Raw genomic sequence first — 16,669 nt, 5'->3', positions numbered from 1 at the left:
GTAACACTGGCAGCAGCCTTTGATCAGCCCATGTATCATACTACAATAAATTATTTTCCAGAATTTATATTATGACATCTATAATCACATAGAGATTTAGCTTGCCATACATTAGTCTCAATAGTAGGAGTGCAATTAATCCCAAATCACACTGCCTTGTTTCTGTAATTGCACTGTAAAGTAGCCAATAAAATATCAGAATAACAGAAGCCTTTAAACACAATATTTGTAGACATTTTGAGTAGCCAAAGAGAATTGCTGACATGTGAAGCCTTTTAAGTGCAACAGCAAAGAGAGATGATCATCATTATTATAATGAGACACAAACGCTTACATTAACAGTAAGGAATCCTCGGTCACTCGATTTAATATAAAGAAGGATGATGCAATCAACTGGTAGAAGCTATTGGTCACAGTCAACTGGATAGATGTGTACTACAAACCATGAAGAGTGGTTACTATGTGATTAGTAGGCAATCACACACATTTGAGTGCAATTAGGGAATAACTGTACGAGTAACAGTCAAAATTGCGCGAGGTGAAGCCGAGTGCAATTTTGGCTGTTACGAGTACAATTATTCCATAATTGCACTCAAATGTGTGTGATTACCTATACTAATTACATCAAGACTCGCGGCAGTGAGTAGCGCGGCCAGTAAAGCAGAAACACACGCTGCAGACAATAAATGATGCGACCACTGCATGTGAGGATTTTACAGGAACGAACGTTGTCAAATTCAACCTTCCTGTAACTCACCCGTCACTTATGCTATCCCTCTGAAACTCTAGAGTTAAACTCATCGTGTCACTAGTAACTACCACACAAGCAGTGAAGCAAATCCATGCCGATTGTTTCATGATCAAATACAGTTACATACCAATTTTCAACTCACTACATGAAGTGGTTTACCCTGTAGACATGGCAACAATCGATCTTGTTTTATGCAATTAATTGACCATAAATCCTGAACTATTTATTAAATTTGCACCAAATTTGATATAAGGATTTGCCTAGGACTCTGTTTAAGTTTGCCAAATTTCAAGATGATCGGATAACTTGTTTGTGTTTATAGCAATTTTTTGCAAAGTGTGTGAAAGTAAAAAGCAAAGAAAAAATCAAACTTTGGCTACTTGTATCATGAAATTAGCTGGTGATTTCCTTCAAATCTGGAATGTGGACTCCCCTAACTGGCAAGGCAACTCTGAAGCAATTCGGTTCCTTTCAGATAAATTAGGATCACTGAGATACAAAGGCATGAAAATGGCATTTTCTTTCTTCCTGGCATATACCCACAGTATAGTGTGCCGGCTTTTTCGAACACACGGCACACTATCGTGTGTCTTGATACTAGTTAAAGTTGTGGGCCAATGTCATCATCACATGTACGTGTATTAGGTCACCAGTTTAAGTCTGAATGTGCTAGCTATGTAGAATTGAAAAGTGAAATGTGTGTATATTAGCATGTTACCTTTAAAAGCTTGACAGTGATCTAAAGAGAATCCCTTTGCTTTCAACCATTCTGCAAAGTCATGAGTGTTCAGTTCTTTTACATCAATAACATCAAGGTTTGAAAATTTATGAGCTAATCTGGAAATGGTTGGACCAGCATATTCATCTAATAATGATGCGGAATCACTTCTGTGTTTAGTGGAAGGTAACATTTCTTTTTCTGTATTAGTCTGCAACAAATATACAGACACACAAATATATATTTATATATATATATATATGACTAAATCCAGGCTTCCACATACATTAAATTCTTTGACATTTATTAACCATTTGTAACTTGACCACTGCTTCTGCTTGTGTCCTACATTTTTTACACAATTCTTACATTGCATTTTGAAGTAACATGTCAATTATTTGAAATAGACAGCATATTTCTACAGTGATATATGGTCCTTAAATCTGGATGTGTGCAGAAACCTGGTTTTTTTCAAATCTGGAAATATACATTATATGTATATATGTATATTAACACAGTTACGAAGGATATTAGTAAAGAGCACATGGCATGTAGGCTTTATGTTTTGCTTAAATGTAATGTGTATAATGTATATAGATATCTAAACCAAAACAACCAAGCTGTAAAAAATAGTGCGGCTCCCAAAAAGGCTAGGATGAAAGAAGATGTGAAATCCAAGGTGGCAGCCAATAAATGGCTGTGATGGTAGGTTAATGGCAAAAATTTAATTACGAAAATTCAGGTAAATTTGCGTTGCCTCCTCCACTAGGATTCGGCACCAAATTCACTCGAATTGTCATAATTAACATTTTTACCATTGACCTACCATCACAACCTTTTCTTGGCCACCACCTTGGATTTCACATGTTTTTCATCCTGGCCTTTTTGGGGCCGCCCTCTTTTTTACAGCTTGTCTGTTTTGGTTTAGATATCATTTCTTTTTGTATTACAAGCCACAACGCCGGACACTAACTGGCTTTGGTACTCCCTTCTAACCTTTTTTACTTCTCTGCAGGAATTGTGGAACAAAGGAAGAAATTTTGTGTACAGCTTTTTGTCTAATTAAAATTATTTTTATATTTAACAATGAAAGACAATCACATACTGTAGGTAATAAGGTTAAATAACTGAACTGTAATTGTAACTGAAACTCTTATTGTTTGTAGCTGAACTCTTTTCAGAGTTACTTGTTTCTAGCTGAATTCTCTATTATTATTATTATTATTATTATTATTATTATTACTAGGCCCGGGGCACATATAACCAAGTACAACTACCAATGGGGCAATCTATAAATGGGGCAATCTACAAATGGGGCATGTACAACAGTGCATGACCAGCACAGTGAATAGTGATAGTCACAGGTTTAACGATAAAATAACTATTTTGCAAAAAAATTAATTCTTGCAGGCTACATAAGTTCAAGTATAAGAAAAATTAGGACTACACTGTAGAGTAGGAACAATGTACATGTATATGTGTATATGCAAGTAGTCAGCAAATTTTTGCCGATTAGTTAAAAGTATAACACACCACATATTGCTAAACTGCATGTACTCACTCAGAAGTTTATCAAGTTATCTAGCTTAACACAAGGTTCATTCACTAACTATGTTTACATGGTATTACATGTATAGCTATATTATGTGGTTTGCTTGACATATCATGTGAAGAAACACAAAGAAAGTCACGAAGGAAAGAATGCTACCAGTCCGGATATGATGAAACAAACAAGAGAAGTGTGCTTGACTTTATCCAGCCAATACTGTTATGTTATTATGAAGAAAAATCAAGGAAAGTTTTTGGGTGATGTTTTATCACCAGCTGTGCCCACCCTGTCATCATCTTTACTATGCAGTACTATTGTACTGTATAATAAATGTGCCCTTGGGATGATGCTACTGATGCAAATTTTCATACTCAATGGAGGATTTTACTAGTGTTGCATATGGTGACTGTTTTATTAGAGTATTTGACAAGACTACAAAATCTTGTGTACAGAATTAGTGTGTGTCTGTCTGTCTGTGGGGAGGGACGGAGACTGTCAGTTGAGTGGTTTCCACAGCCTCAGCCTGTGCATGGAGCTAAGGTCCATTGGAGAGACAAGGCGAGGCAGGACCTGACTCAAGAGATTCAGTACTGCCTTGCCAAAAACAGGAACATGTAGAGAGATGTGTGCCAGAAGGTGCAGAACACTACTCTTTCTGCACAGGAACTTGTCACCATAAATTTCAAAGTAGACAGGGTATTGCCAGACAAGTATTAAATGACATGTCCACAAGAGAGGAAGAGGTAGCCATGGTTTGGTTCACTACCAAAGGTGTGAGGTATCGTCCAGTGGATGGCTTCACTTTAATGGTCAATGGTGTATGTGTGTGTGTGTGTGTGTGAGAGGAAAGTGACATGTGCCCTGTACCCCCTCCCAGGGGCCAGGGCCGCCCACAGGGGGGAAACTGGGGCATTTTGCCCCGGGCCCCAGCCTGAAAGGGGCCCCAGGAGGCCCCATGAAGGGCCCCCTGAATACCTGTTTAAAAGATCGATATACTCTAATAGAGCAGTCAGATCTAAATACTCTAATAGAGCAGTCACAGTATTCTTCAGAGGAGCAATGTAGCAAGCTTATAGATAAGGAGATATGGTTGGTGATGGGTAGTTATTGTCATTGCCAGCAGGTTGTGACCTTTTTTTTTTTTTTTTTGGTCTTCACCTTACAACTTGGGTGAAGGGCCCCACTTTAACTCTTTGCCCTGGGCCCCTTAATTTCTCTGGGCGGCCCTGCCCCTTCCCACCACACTCAATAGCATTGTAACCTTTCACTTGTGATACATGCACTGTATATTTGTGGAAATTTGATGTTTAATAACACATAAAATATTATAGTAATGTCAATACAGTATGTACACATTATGTGCTATGACTTCAAGTTCGGTGACACTAAACTAAGGGCAGCCATACAAGGTTAATTTGACAGCATGTTTGTGGTTATGCACAACAAATGCAGAAACCCAGACCATACTGAAAAATCTCAGTGGACTAACTTACGTATGTACATTGTCCAAAGTGGCAGAATGGATCAGATAAAGCATAATACAATTTTAAAAGGAGACTACTGCAATTCATGGAATGTATGCAGTGGCCAAAATAAATGCTGATTTTAGATTATGTGGCAGTAGGTTGGAAAACCAGTTACTGATGAGGAAGTTTAAACATTGTAATTGAGTGGACATCAGAGATACCCTTCCACAGCAGTGTGAACATGACAATCACAAAGTTCACACAATGTACTTATTCCGAATAGAGCAATCACCAATATGTGGTCAGTACAATTTATTGCTTCACACTATCAGAGAGTAGCTGGGAAAGAAATAACACTTATTTTGCTTAAATTATAGTACAGTTGCCATTACAGTATTTTCGCCGGTCATGAGAACTGTGTGAAAAATCGAACACAATGACCATTAACATGAAGAGACACCTGCACTTAGCAGGCAGACATTCAAAAGAGATCAATCTAAGAACTACTTGATGTGGCACAACAATACTGCAAATGACAGTCAAAACCGTTCACCTTATGATGTGTGGTGATAAACAAAAGCTAAATAGAACCTACATTATTGAGGTAACTTTCAACTACTCTATTAGCGTATCTTGATGCAGTTGACATTAGTGCTGCCACAATATGTGACTAGATGATATAGCAAATCAACCATATGGGTGCAAGAGCCAAAAATGAGAAAACACCAGCATGAAGTTGCTGCACTATCAGGCTAACAATTTCCATATCAAACTCCTCTTCAACTTGTCAGGTCTGCTTGTGGTAGACTGTTTTCTGGCGGCCTGTATAACCATGCCAGATGTCTGTACAGATTTGTGAACAGCAGGGAAGTGCTTTTGGGGTTTATGTATACACTCTGGGCAGACGATCAGTAAGCTGAATGTGTGATGTATGTTTGTTTGTGAGATTTCAGTCTATTCCTGCCTCTGATGGGCTGTTTTGTGGTCTGGTGCCTTCAATTACCATCCTCATCCATTTTGTAGTCTATCTCTTACCCACCCTGCCACCCCGACACTCAGCCCCTTTTTGAGGATTCATGATATAGCAACACTGGTGAAAAATCTATCTAAAATGGTGGGAAACTCTACAAGAGTTATTTTGGCCACCAGGTGCTCTTAAATGTTATGAATTGCTCCATCTTTGTTGAAAAATCCATACGTGTAGTTGCCAAGGCTGGTGAGTAACAATGCATTAAATTATTAAAATACATTTTTTCTCTGAATCAACAATGCACCCACAAGGTGATTTTCCAAAGTCCAGTCACACATAGAAAAACTCCATATCATATATCACCAAGGTTTATGTCACGATACAAACTTATATTATGATAACTAACTATAACATGACAAACTCCTCCTTGTAAATTAAAATATCTAAGTTGGACATATACCTCAAGTTAAAGTTACTCATGGTAATCAGGTTTAAAGCATCTTTTACTACAGATGAGAAAAGTGGTTAGCACTCTATAGAAACCTTAAAATCTCAGTTTACTTCGGGGTTGAATTGTGCCCACCACTATAAACCATCAACGCATACTTAATTAAATAACAAATACCATATGTCTGGCCTCCCCACATCATTGTACAGGGTACAAAGTGGTGCATACCTGCTATGCATCCATATTATAACATACCTGCTGGTTAGAGCTCGATATCTTCCGTCTTAGCTGAGATATCGCCATTCAAAAATACATAGTCGCCCATACAAATTTTACAAACGTCCCCACACTACATCAGTCTTTACAGTAGAGGACTTGGAAAGCATCCCTGAAATGCCAGCATCCTCATATCCATCTATAAACAACATTGATATATCACCAAATGGGGTTTTCAAAATACTATCTGAGTTGGATCCCTATAAATCCCCTGGCCCTGATGCTATCTCTGGACATTTAGTAAAACAAACTGCTGCTGAAATTACTCCAATGCTGACCCATCTCTTTCAACAATCTTCGTCCGCTGGTGTGGTCCCTAGACAATGGAAACTAGCACATGTCACTCCCATTTCCAAATCTGGCAAAAGAACTGTCCCACAAAACTACCGACCAGTATCTCTGACATCAATCATTTGCAAAGCAATGGAACATATACTCACAAGTCAAATTATGAAACACTTGGAAGCTCATGATATCTTAGTCCCCTGTCAATTCGGCTTTAGATCAAGGCATTCCTGTGAATCGCAGTTGCTTACTGTTACTGATGACTTTGCAAAAGCATTGAATAATAAACTCCAAGTAGATGTTGGTATACTAGACCTGTCCAAAGCATTTGATAAAGTTCCACATAAAAGACTGCTAAGCAAAATTGAATTCTATGTCATTAGAGGCAAGATTTTACAATAGCTAGAGTCTTTCTTGAGCAATCGCTACCAACAAGTTGTCGTAGATGGTTCCTTTTCTAATTATTGTAAAGTCACATCGGGAGTACCACAAGGCTCAGTTTTGGGTCCTACCTTGTTCTTACTGTACATAAATGATATAACTGAGGGTATTAGTAGCCAAATGAAACTCTTTGCAGATGATTGCTTAATATACAAAGTTATTCACAGTTCAACAGACCATCAAACACTCCAACAAGTTTGACAATACTGTCAAAGTGGGCAGATAAATGGCAAATGGCTTTTAACATCAGCAAATGTAAGATAATGCAAATTTCTAATCACCATAACAAAAGTTTATTTTCGTATGTAATGAATGGCACCTCACTGGCAGTTACAGAACAACATTTGTATCTTGGAGTAAAGTTACATCACAGACTTTCATGGAAGCCACATATAGATTACATCTGCAATAAGGCAAACAAAGCTGTTGGTTTTTTGCAACGAAATCTTCAGCATTGTCCTAGCCATCTACATGAGCTAGCATATAAACAATTTGTCTTGCCTATTTTAGAGTATTGTTCCCCAATATGGGATTCATATCACCAAACCAACATAAATCAAGTAGAGATGGTCCAACATAGAGCTGCTCGTTTGGTCACAGGTCAACCATGGAGACAAAATAATAGAGACAGCATCACTAACATCCTTGAAAACTTGCAATGGCCTACACTACAAGAACATCGCAAATCAGCTAGACTAGTTTTACTATATAAAGTACTACATGATTTATTAATTATATCGAACTGTTATCTCCCATTTAAATCTACTGTATTATGGACCCGACACTCACACAACTTTAAACTAGTACCTTACCAACCAAGAATTGATGTATATAAATATTCCTTCCTCCCAAGAACTGTACCAGAATGGAATAGATTAGATGCTGAGATTATTGAGACTGACTGTGTTGAAGAATTTAAGCAAAAATTAGCCCCTTTTATGTATATAGTTAAGTAACTTATCGTAATTGTATATCTTTTTATAGTTTATTATTGTAATTGTACATACGTATATAATTAAGTAACTTGTCGTAATTGTACATACTTATATAGTTAATTAACTAATCGAAATTGTACACATGTAATTGCACATCAGCATTATACCCCTGAAGGGTCCTGCTGATTAACAATAAATAAATAAATACAGCGGCTATTTTACATCTGTGACGTAATTTTGGATAAGGCTCATTAGGATAGCACAACATTTTATTTCTACTAAATACATAACACCCAAGAAAATTTTAAACTTTAGACCCTCTGAAATTGAATGCGAGACAGATTTCAGCAGTTTAATAGAATAGCTAATACTGAATACTCTGATTTGCCTGACTGCTACATTAGCGTGACTGTTCTATTAGAGTACCTCGATCTTTTTAGTTATGCTCGGACCTGGGCCTCGATTCCCGCTACGCCTCTGTCAGCCTGGTACTACCTTTCAGTCCTACCCCTACTTAAATTACAGAAACTTACAACACTTCTAGCCAGTTTAGTTGTAAATCTTGGGCTCAGTTGTTTCACCCTTTCAATGCCGCTCAGCAGTAGCCGTCCTTCTGGTCGAGCAGCTAGTCTATCCCAAACACTAGCTTTCTATGTAGTATGACGGTACCAGTATGATACTCTAGCCAACGGCGGTTCATCCTAATCCGCTGAGTTTGTCTTGAAAAAGTTCAAAGTAGTATCTAACGCCAAGTTAAACGCGCAGCGCATAGCTATGAACTGGTTGCTATAAGCTAAAACCGGTTCCGAACAGTTCTCAAACAGGTTATACAAGTTCAATGTTTACTGTTGCACGTAGTGAATATAAACTGGTTGCCGTACACTCAAACCAGTTATACGAGTGGAATGTGTTGTAACTAACGAGTACTGCGTTTGAACTAGTTGCCAGGTACTGAAGAGGTGTTACTATGGATAGCGCTATATAGAAAACCTAACTTGGTAATGAAGAGTTGCAGAAACAAACCTGTCGTTTTATTTAATGTTCGGATATCGCTTCATCTAATACCGGTTAGTGTTCTGTTGTATACCTTGTAGTTTTCTCTGTGAATTAATTATTTATGACGTCACGTTTGTATTGTTCTTATTACTTGGTTATATAATTATTATTGTTACTGAGCAGACAGCACAGATGATATGCTCAGGAAAAAAAACTCTACATGGTGATTCGTTTTCAACACATATTTCTACAGGGTGATTTGTTTGTAGCTGATCCCTATAGGGAAACTTGTATCTAGCTGATATCTCTACAGGGTGACTTGTTTGTAGCTGATTTCTCTACAGGGTGATTTGTTTGTAGCTGAAATCTCTACAGGGTGATTTATTTGCAGTTGACCTTTCTACATGGTGACTTCTTCTAGTTGAACTCTCTACAGAGTGATCTATAGTAGCTGAATTCGCTACAGGGTGATTTGTTTGCAGCTGAGCTCTCTACATGATGGTTTCTTTGTAGCTGAACTCTCTACAAGGTAACTTCTTCTAGCTGATCTCTCTACAGGGCAATTTGTTTGTAGCTGAATTGTCTACAGTGTGATTTGTTTGCGGCTGAACTCTCTACATGATAGTTTCTTTGTACCCAAAGTGTATGCAGGGTGATGGGGTTGTAGCTGAACTCTCTACAGGATGGTTTCATTGTAGCTGAACTCTCTGCAAGGTGATTTCTTCTAGCTGATCTCTCTACTTGGTGGCTTGTGTCTAGTTGTACACTCTACAAGGTGATTTGTTTGTAGCTGAATACTCTACAGGGTGAAATTTTGTAACCAAACTTTCTGCAGGGTGACTTGTTTGTAACTGAACTCTCTACAGGGTGGTTTTTTGTAGCTGATCTCTCTATAGGTGACTTGTTTCTTACTGATCTCTCAACAGGATGGTTTCTTTGTAGCTGAACTCTCTATAGGGTGATCACTTCACAGCTGAACCCTCTACAAGGTGGTTTCTTCTATCTGATCTCTCTACAGTGTAATTTGTTTGTAGCTGAACTCTCCACAAGGTGACGTTTTCTAGCAGAGCTCTCCATTGTTTCTAGCTGATCTCTCTATAGAGTAACTTGTTAGTAAAGCTGAACTCTTTGCATGGTGGATTTTGGTTGTTAAACTTTCTGCATGAAGACTTGTTTGTAGCAAAATTTCTACAAAGCGAATTGTTTGTAGCTGAACTCTCAACAGGGTACATATCTTGTTGATAGCTGAACTCTCTTCAGTGTGACTTGTAATATTCTGAACCTCTACAGTGATATATTTGTAGCTGATCTCTCTTCAGTGTGACTTGTTATAATTATACAGCGATATATTTGTAGTTGAACTCTCTACAGGGTGACTTGCTTGTAGCTAAGCTGTCTACCATAGGGCTGGGCGGTATTGAAATTTTACTATCACGATACATCATGGGGAAAATATCACGATATTACTAATTATCACGATATTTTTTCATATTTTGACAGATGCTCTACTATGAAACTACACCTAGCTACACAAGTGATATAACCTGCAGCAACATGATGGATGTGCAAAAATACATGTACATGGCATTAACCATTTATTGAACTATACATGGAGATATAGGCATTAGCTAGACCTACAATTAAGCATGGAGAGGACGTGTCTTACACACCCAAGTGCATGACATAAAATCAGGAGCTCTACAGATTCCCATGCATGACTAAATGACTGCTAACTATAGCAACAAAAGCTCATTCACCCATGCACATTTTATTAGCTATAATGCCACAATGTGCAGAAATATTCTTTCCTCAATAAAAATGCAAAATAATAAATCCCTTAAATAGCTACTTTCATATTCGCATGAATGCTCTATAAAGTTACTTTACTGCTCTATTAGAGTATATAGGTGACTGCTCTATTACAGAATCTCGATCTTTCCTGGAGCTAACAGCACCACTATGTTTACAATAGTTAGCTAATACGAATATTATTGAAGAACACCACGATATCGCGATAATATCGTTTCCAAGAATTTTGGCGATACTGGTATCGTTACATCAGAATGCCGCTGTTTTACGATATAACCGAGATACCGCCCACCCCTAGTCTACCATATTAACTGGTTGCTGCTGAATTCCCTACAGCATAACTTTCAATGTATTAGAAATCTATAATGGAGTAAGTCATGAACTAGCTGAATGCTCTATTAGGGTGACTGTTCTATTACAGTATCTCGATCTCGCATTTGCTACGCGGAGTTGGTTTTGGAATCATAACTCAGTGGTTTGTAAACCTATTGTTCTTTACTACCTCTAGGAATTTGTACGATGACTATTCCAGCTACATACTCATATCCAGCTCACTAATCTAAGCAGTTTGTCTAGTAGGCCTGAAAATTATTGATATTTTTATTCACGAATCTTAATCGCGCAATTGTTACACACCTTCGATTTCGTGTTTTAGCACACATATACACATGCTTTGTAACAATCAACACATATAGTAGGGTCCTGTCAACGCACCAATGATCCGGACAAATAAGGTCCTGGCGGACCATTTATGCTGCCATAATAGGTCCGGCCGGACCGCTTGTGCTTACATACTTGGTCTCCCCGGAACACCCATGCCAGTGCATAAATGGTCCGGACTGAACATAAACGGTCCGCCCCAGTTTGTCATGCATACACCCGATAATTATGCTGGCACCAATTTTGCAGCTAAGTTAAGATATCTGAAGCAGTATGACCGAATTTTGGAAAACCGTCGATATACGCACTACAGTTCTTTTGTAATAAACGCATTTAAAAAGTATGGGTATAAAACGCAAGCTCCAGAAAAAAATACGCAAGTTTTTATCTCCTCGCTGGTGGGCGAATTAAGCCGCCAATGGACAAATTCTGGGAATCATCTTGTTCGCCTGTCCATAGGGAGTACAAAAATCTTTGTTTCATCTCCATACACATAAAGATTCCAAAGTTACAAACGTTTGTTACGTTGCTGTGACGAAAGAATATAACCGGCGATCGTTTTTCAGTGAATTTGCCTTCCTTCTCGAACAAAGAAGCATGCCTGGGGGAAAACTCTACCTTGGTAGATGCAAAAATTGATGGCGAACACAATGACCAAGATTCAATTCCGTACGCCGTTGTATCAGTAAGTTATGATGGTTTATGTAAGCGCCTGTAGATTCTTTTCTCGATAGCTTCTGTACATATAAAAAATCTAATTATTTGTTCGTCCGGCTGTCTAGTGCTGTATTTCCAACGCTGCTTAGCTTAGGAAGCTGAAACTTGGCTAGTCCATTCCCCTGTCCCTGTAGAAAACAAAGAACAAATAAAATGCATTTTGAAAATTGTGCGGATATCGACCGTTTTCTAAAATTAGGTCACATATGGTTGGTGCTATAACGTAAATATTAAACCCTTGCTCACGACGTAGTTCCTGAAAATGCATGTCGGTATACGGGACGGATACAGGGGCTCTTGACCCCCCCAAAAATTTTAGTGTACGTACTAAGATCGAAATACTCTAATAGAACAATCACTCTAATAAAGCAGTCACAGTATTAGAGCAGTGTGTAGTGAGCTATGTAAGGATTTTTATGTACTTCATCAGCGATAAATACGTAGTTGGTGAGGTGGGCACCTATTATCAGCTGGCTGTGACATTTTTTTGATCTCACCTTACCGGACAATGCAGTGCTTCTGTTCACTTTGACCTCCCTTTCCATAAGTCTGAATCCACTCTTGCCAGCATATAAAAATTGGCTGACACTCTATAGATTAGGTAATCAATTGATTAATAACTCCATTTATTATTAGTCTTCCCTTTCTCATCATATGATACTCAACTTCACTAAATGTGTATATGTTCCCTTCAAATCTACTTCCAACACTAGATATCTTATTTCTACTATTGTCATGAGACCCACGAAAAAGACTTAGGAGTGGTGCTCACCAGTGACTTGAAGTGGATCAATCATTGCACTTTGACTTTGGTTAAGTTTGTAGTAGCCTTGGTTAGGTAATTATTTCGTCTCTCAGTATAGCTAATCACAACAAGTAGTGGCTTAACTTTAATAGCATTGACATTTATAACCCGGACCAGTTTTGCTCGGGTAGGACCATTTTGCTGTCATAGCTGGTCCGGCCGGACCATTTATGTCAAACATATGCGGTCCATCCGGACCGTTTATGCACCCGGACCAAATATTTTGTTACAGTCCGTAATCCAAAAAATCAACTTTCACAAATCGGCCCCCCTACCATTGTGGGATGTTCGTTGTAGTATCCCATTGCTAGATTCACCATTAAAACCGGAGGCAGGATTGTTGTCACAGAACTATCGATTTTAGTATTTCGTGAGATGCAAAAATTATTTTTTAAATTCCGTGCTCTTCAGAAAGAACAGGATAGAACTTGCTGCTTACCTAGGTATTTATTTATTGTTAATCAGCAGGACCCTCCAGGGGTATAATGCTGATGCGCAATTACATGTGTACAATTTCAATTAGTTACTTAACTATATAAGTATGTACAATTACGACAAGTTACTTATTTATATACGTATGTACAATTACAATAATAAACTATAAAAAGATATACAATTACGATAAGTTACTTAACTATATACATAGAAGGGGCTAATTTTTGCTTAAATTCTTCAACACAGTCAGTCTTAATAATCTCATCATCTAATCTATTCCATTCTGGTACAGCCCTTGGGAGGAGAGAATATTTATATACATCAATTCTTGGTTGGTAAGGTACTAGTTTAAAGTTGTGTGAGTGTCGGGTCCACAATATAGTAGATTTAAATGGAATGTAACAGTTTGGTATAATTAATATATCATGTAGTACTTTATACAGTAAAACTAGTCTAGCTGATATTATCTAGAGTTAATGTATTTGAAATGTATGCACAGTAATAAGCAAATGATTCACTGGGTTCCCGGCCCAGGGTTGCTTTCTCTCAAAAAGCAGAAAACAAAACACGAATTTTCGAATTGAAATTGCCCTACCAGCCAAGATAAGAAAAGCCAAGTCTTCCTCATAGTGATGTGATAAGGTTGGATGCATAGTCTGTCTTTGATGTTAGGATCTTAGACTTCTCACCATCTGGGTGAAGAACGTCAAAATTTTCGTGATCATTTTAAGGGATTCTCTCAATAGTACCAAAGTGTTTTCCAGTACTTCTAACGCTACACTGGTCACTTAATTTTGTTTAGAATAATGATAAAGATGGTTCAAAACGTTTGGCAGTAGTCTAATGGTAGTTGGTATTTCTGCGATTTTATATGCAGTATACCAGCAGCTCACCTGGAGATCCACCCAGCTCGAATCAAAAATGAAAGATTTTGCGCATTTTTCGGTTTGTTTAGGGATGTTTTACAGCATAATGGTGATGCACAGTGATCTAGTGAAGATTTGAAGCTGCTGTGGAGCGTAAGAGGTGAAATCAAATTTGGACGATTTTGCTGCCTCCCTTGATGCATAGCTTAGAGCGAGGCGTAGAAACTGTGGATGAAATAATAATTGACAACCGCTGTTATCAAACGTTCAAGGACATCTTTTGCCATAGTTTTAGTCTATAATTGATGTATGTTGTGGCTGCAGGAGCGCTGGAAATGGATAGAAAGCGCGACACAATTCTTCGATGCTGCAGAAAATTTTGACACTCGTCACCCAGATGGTGAGAAGTTTCAAATCTTTTCCAAACTAACAGCATAGACAGACTGTGCACCCAACCGTATCGAAACACTATGAGGAAGAGTTGGCTTCTCTTGCTCTGGGTGGTAGGGCAGTTTGAATTCGAAACTTCGTATTTCTTTGTCTGTTTTTACAAAGAAAGTAACTCTGTGCCGGCACCCAGCAAATCATTTACTTATTTCTGTGCGTAGTTTTCATCTACAACAACTCTGGATACGATTTGGCTAAAAAGCAAGTTTCATCCAGTCCTTTGTGTGGAGTACGAAATTACGGTACCCGGAGAGGTGAAAGTGTGTCGCATATTAAACTGTTTGTTCTTTTCGAACCCGTCTAGAGTCTGATGCCGAAAAGAGAGCGACTGTAGCAGTTGGAGCAGTCAGCACGGTGAAGTCAATGGCTCAAGGAGAATGTCCTCAGTTGTTACCTGAGAAGTTTGACGGTACCGGAAGTTTTGATGACTGGGTGAGTAATTTTGAGTGCATATCTGAGATCAACGGCTGGAACGAAGAAGAAAAGGCCCTTTGGCTGAGAGCTTACGTGACGGGAAAAGCTCACGTGGAATTTTAGTGTTTTAGTCACGAGATCCAAGGGACTTTTAACCAAGCGAAAGCGCCTTTATGAGACCGTTTTGTGGCGCTGTTGCAGTTTTTCAGGAAGCTACCAGTCTGTTTTGCTGTAAAGCAATGCTAGCCTAAGTTAGGGTCCGCAACGTGAAAAATTGATATCCTCCAATCAACTACCTAACTATTGTCATGTGTTAGGCTAAGTGTAACTTGAATAACACCAGCGTGGCAGCCAAGTTTGTCACTTTCTTCTGATAGAAAACGATACAAATTTCTTTAAAATTACGTCATTTCTCATTGCAGCTGTTAGTAGGGTTCTTCGTATACTGAAAAACTACTAAAATAACAAACAATTAACTGTTCCATACACTGGGGATATACTACTCTAGTAAACTAAGAAACTTCAAGCAGTGTCACATCTTAGATTTAGTATTTAAAACTATAATAGAGTCCACTGATTACTGTTTGGAACTTGGGTCTAGTGACTATTTTTGTTTAAACTTTACTCCTTTGTGTTTACCAACATCTAAAATTTTAATAAAAGGGATAATAGAACTTAGACAAATTCTTGGGGCAATAGACTTGTTAAATGATCTACAAGATTTAAATGAATATCAATTTTGAGAATTTTTTACTAAACATTCACAGCCTACCATGGATTATTGGTTTGTTGCATACTGGAACATCAAAGGCTGGTAAATATAAAGTCACCTTAAATCACTATCAGTGACTTGGTGTGGGAAAACCGGTCTTATCACCCACGTCAGCAGATTCGATTTTTCACCAAGAACACAAAGGTATTTGAATAAACTATCAAACTTCACAATCAGAATCAACTAGTCTTAAGTGGTCTGCTCTTGCTGGATGCTTTTACCAAGCCCCAGCAGTGATCTATACGTGTGATGTGGGGCCTTATGGAGCTATGGTCAGTCTGGGGATGGCTGAATGTGGCTGTACAGCTTCATAGTGTTAACTAAAGACCTGTGCTGTGAATTTACTTTCATTTAAGCCAGTTTTGAGACTTGAATGGCTCACAGCTTGGCCTAATTCATCCCTATGCATTCCCCTTCAATTTTTTTAACAGCATCTTGCCCTCCTTCTGGATCCCCGTCTCCCACCCCATTTGGAGCTTGCCTAATATAGCCAATCTCAGTTCAAATGCTATCTATAACAATGGGAAACTTAGCTGCTGGCTACTTGTACAGTGGATGATCTGGAAGGTAAGGAATTGGTATAAAATGTGTGATAATTTGGTACACATAGCTTCAACCATTGGTGAGCTACAAATCACTATATACTTAACTCAAACATTTCTCGATACTTTAAAATAGGTGATAAGCCTGGTTTTCCCAGACTGGATCACATAATATTAAACATAAATAATTGACCTAAAATTTAAGAAGTAATTATGGAGAAAGTAACATTTTATTGGGAACCACTTTGGTTATAAAATTTTTATGTTTGCTTGTATATACAGCAAACACTTTGAGGAGCTTAACACATACTTTAAGAACTAAACTTGAGAGAGCAAATTAAATAAATATGTTAAGAATAACCTAAAG

General features: G+C 38.1%; 1 protein-coding gene and 1 long non-coding RNA gene across 2 annotated transcripts in view; one reads left to right on the top strand and one right to left on the bottom strand.

The window, feature by feature from the left end:
* The window catches only part of LOC136247256 (uncharacterized), a 148,778-nt gene that overhangs the window by 46,502 nt on the left and 85,607 nt on the right, over positions 1-16,669 (bottom strand). The window contains exon 4 of the mRNA XM_066038883.1: positions 1,470-1,680. Coding sequence (XP_065894955.1) covers positions 1,470-1,680 — 211 coding nt within the window. The remainder of the gene's footprint in view (positions 1-1,469; positions 1,681-16,669) is intronic.
* Positions 1-16,669, top strand: part of LOC136247269 (uncharacterized) — a 286,965-nt gene that overhangs the window by 215,750 nt on the left and 54,546 nt on the right. The window lies entirely within an intron of this gene.

Source organism: Dysidea avara, chromosome 2 (assembly GCF_963678975.1).
Source record: "Dysidea avara chromosome 2, odDysAvar1.4, whole genome shotgun sequence".
In the NCBI taxonomy this organism is placed as follows: Eukaryota; Metazoa; Porifera; class Demospongiae; order Dictyoceratida; family Dysideidae; genus Dysidea; species Dysidea avara.
This window is presented reverse-complemented; position numbering and strand designations above follow the sequence as displayed.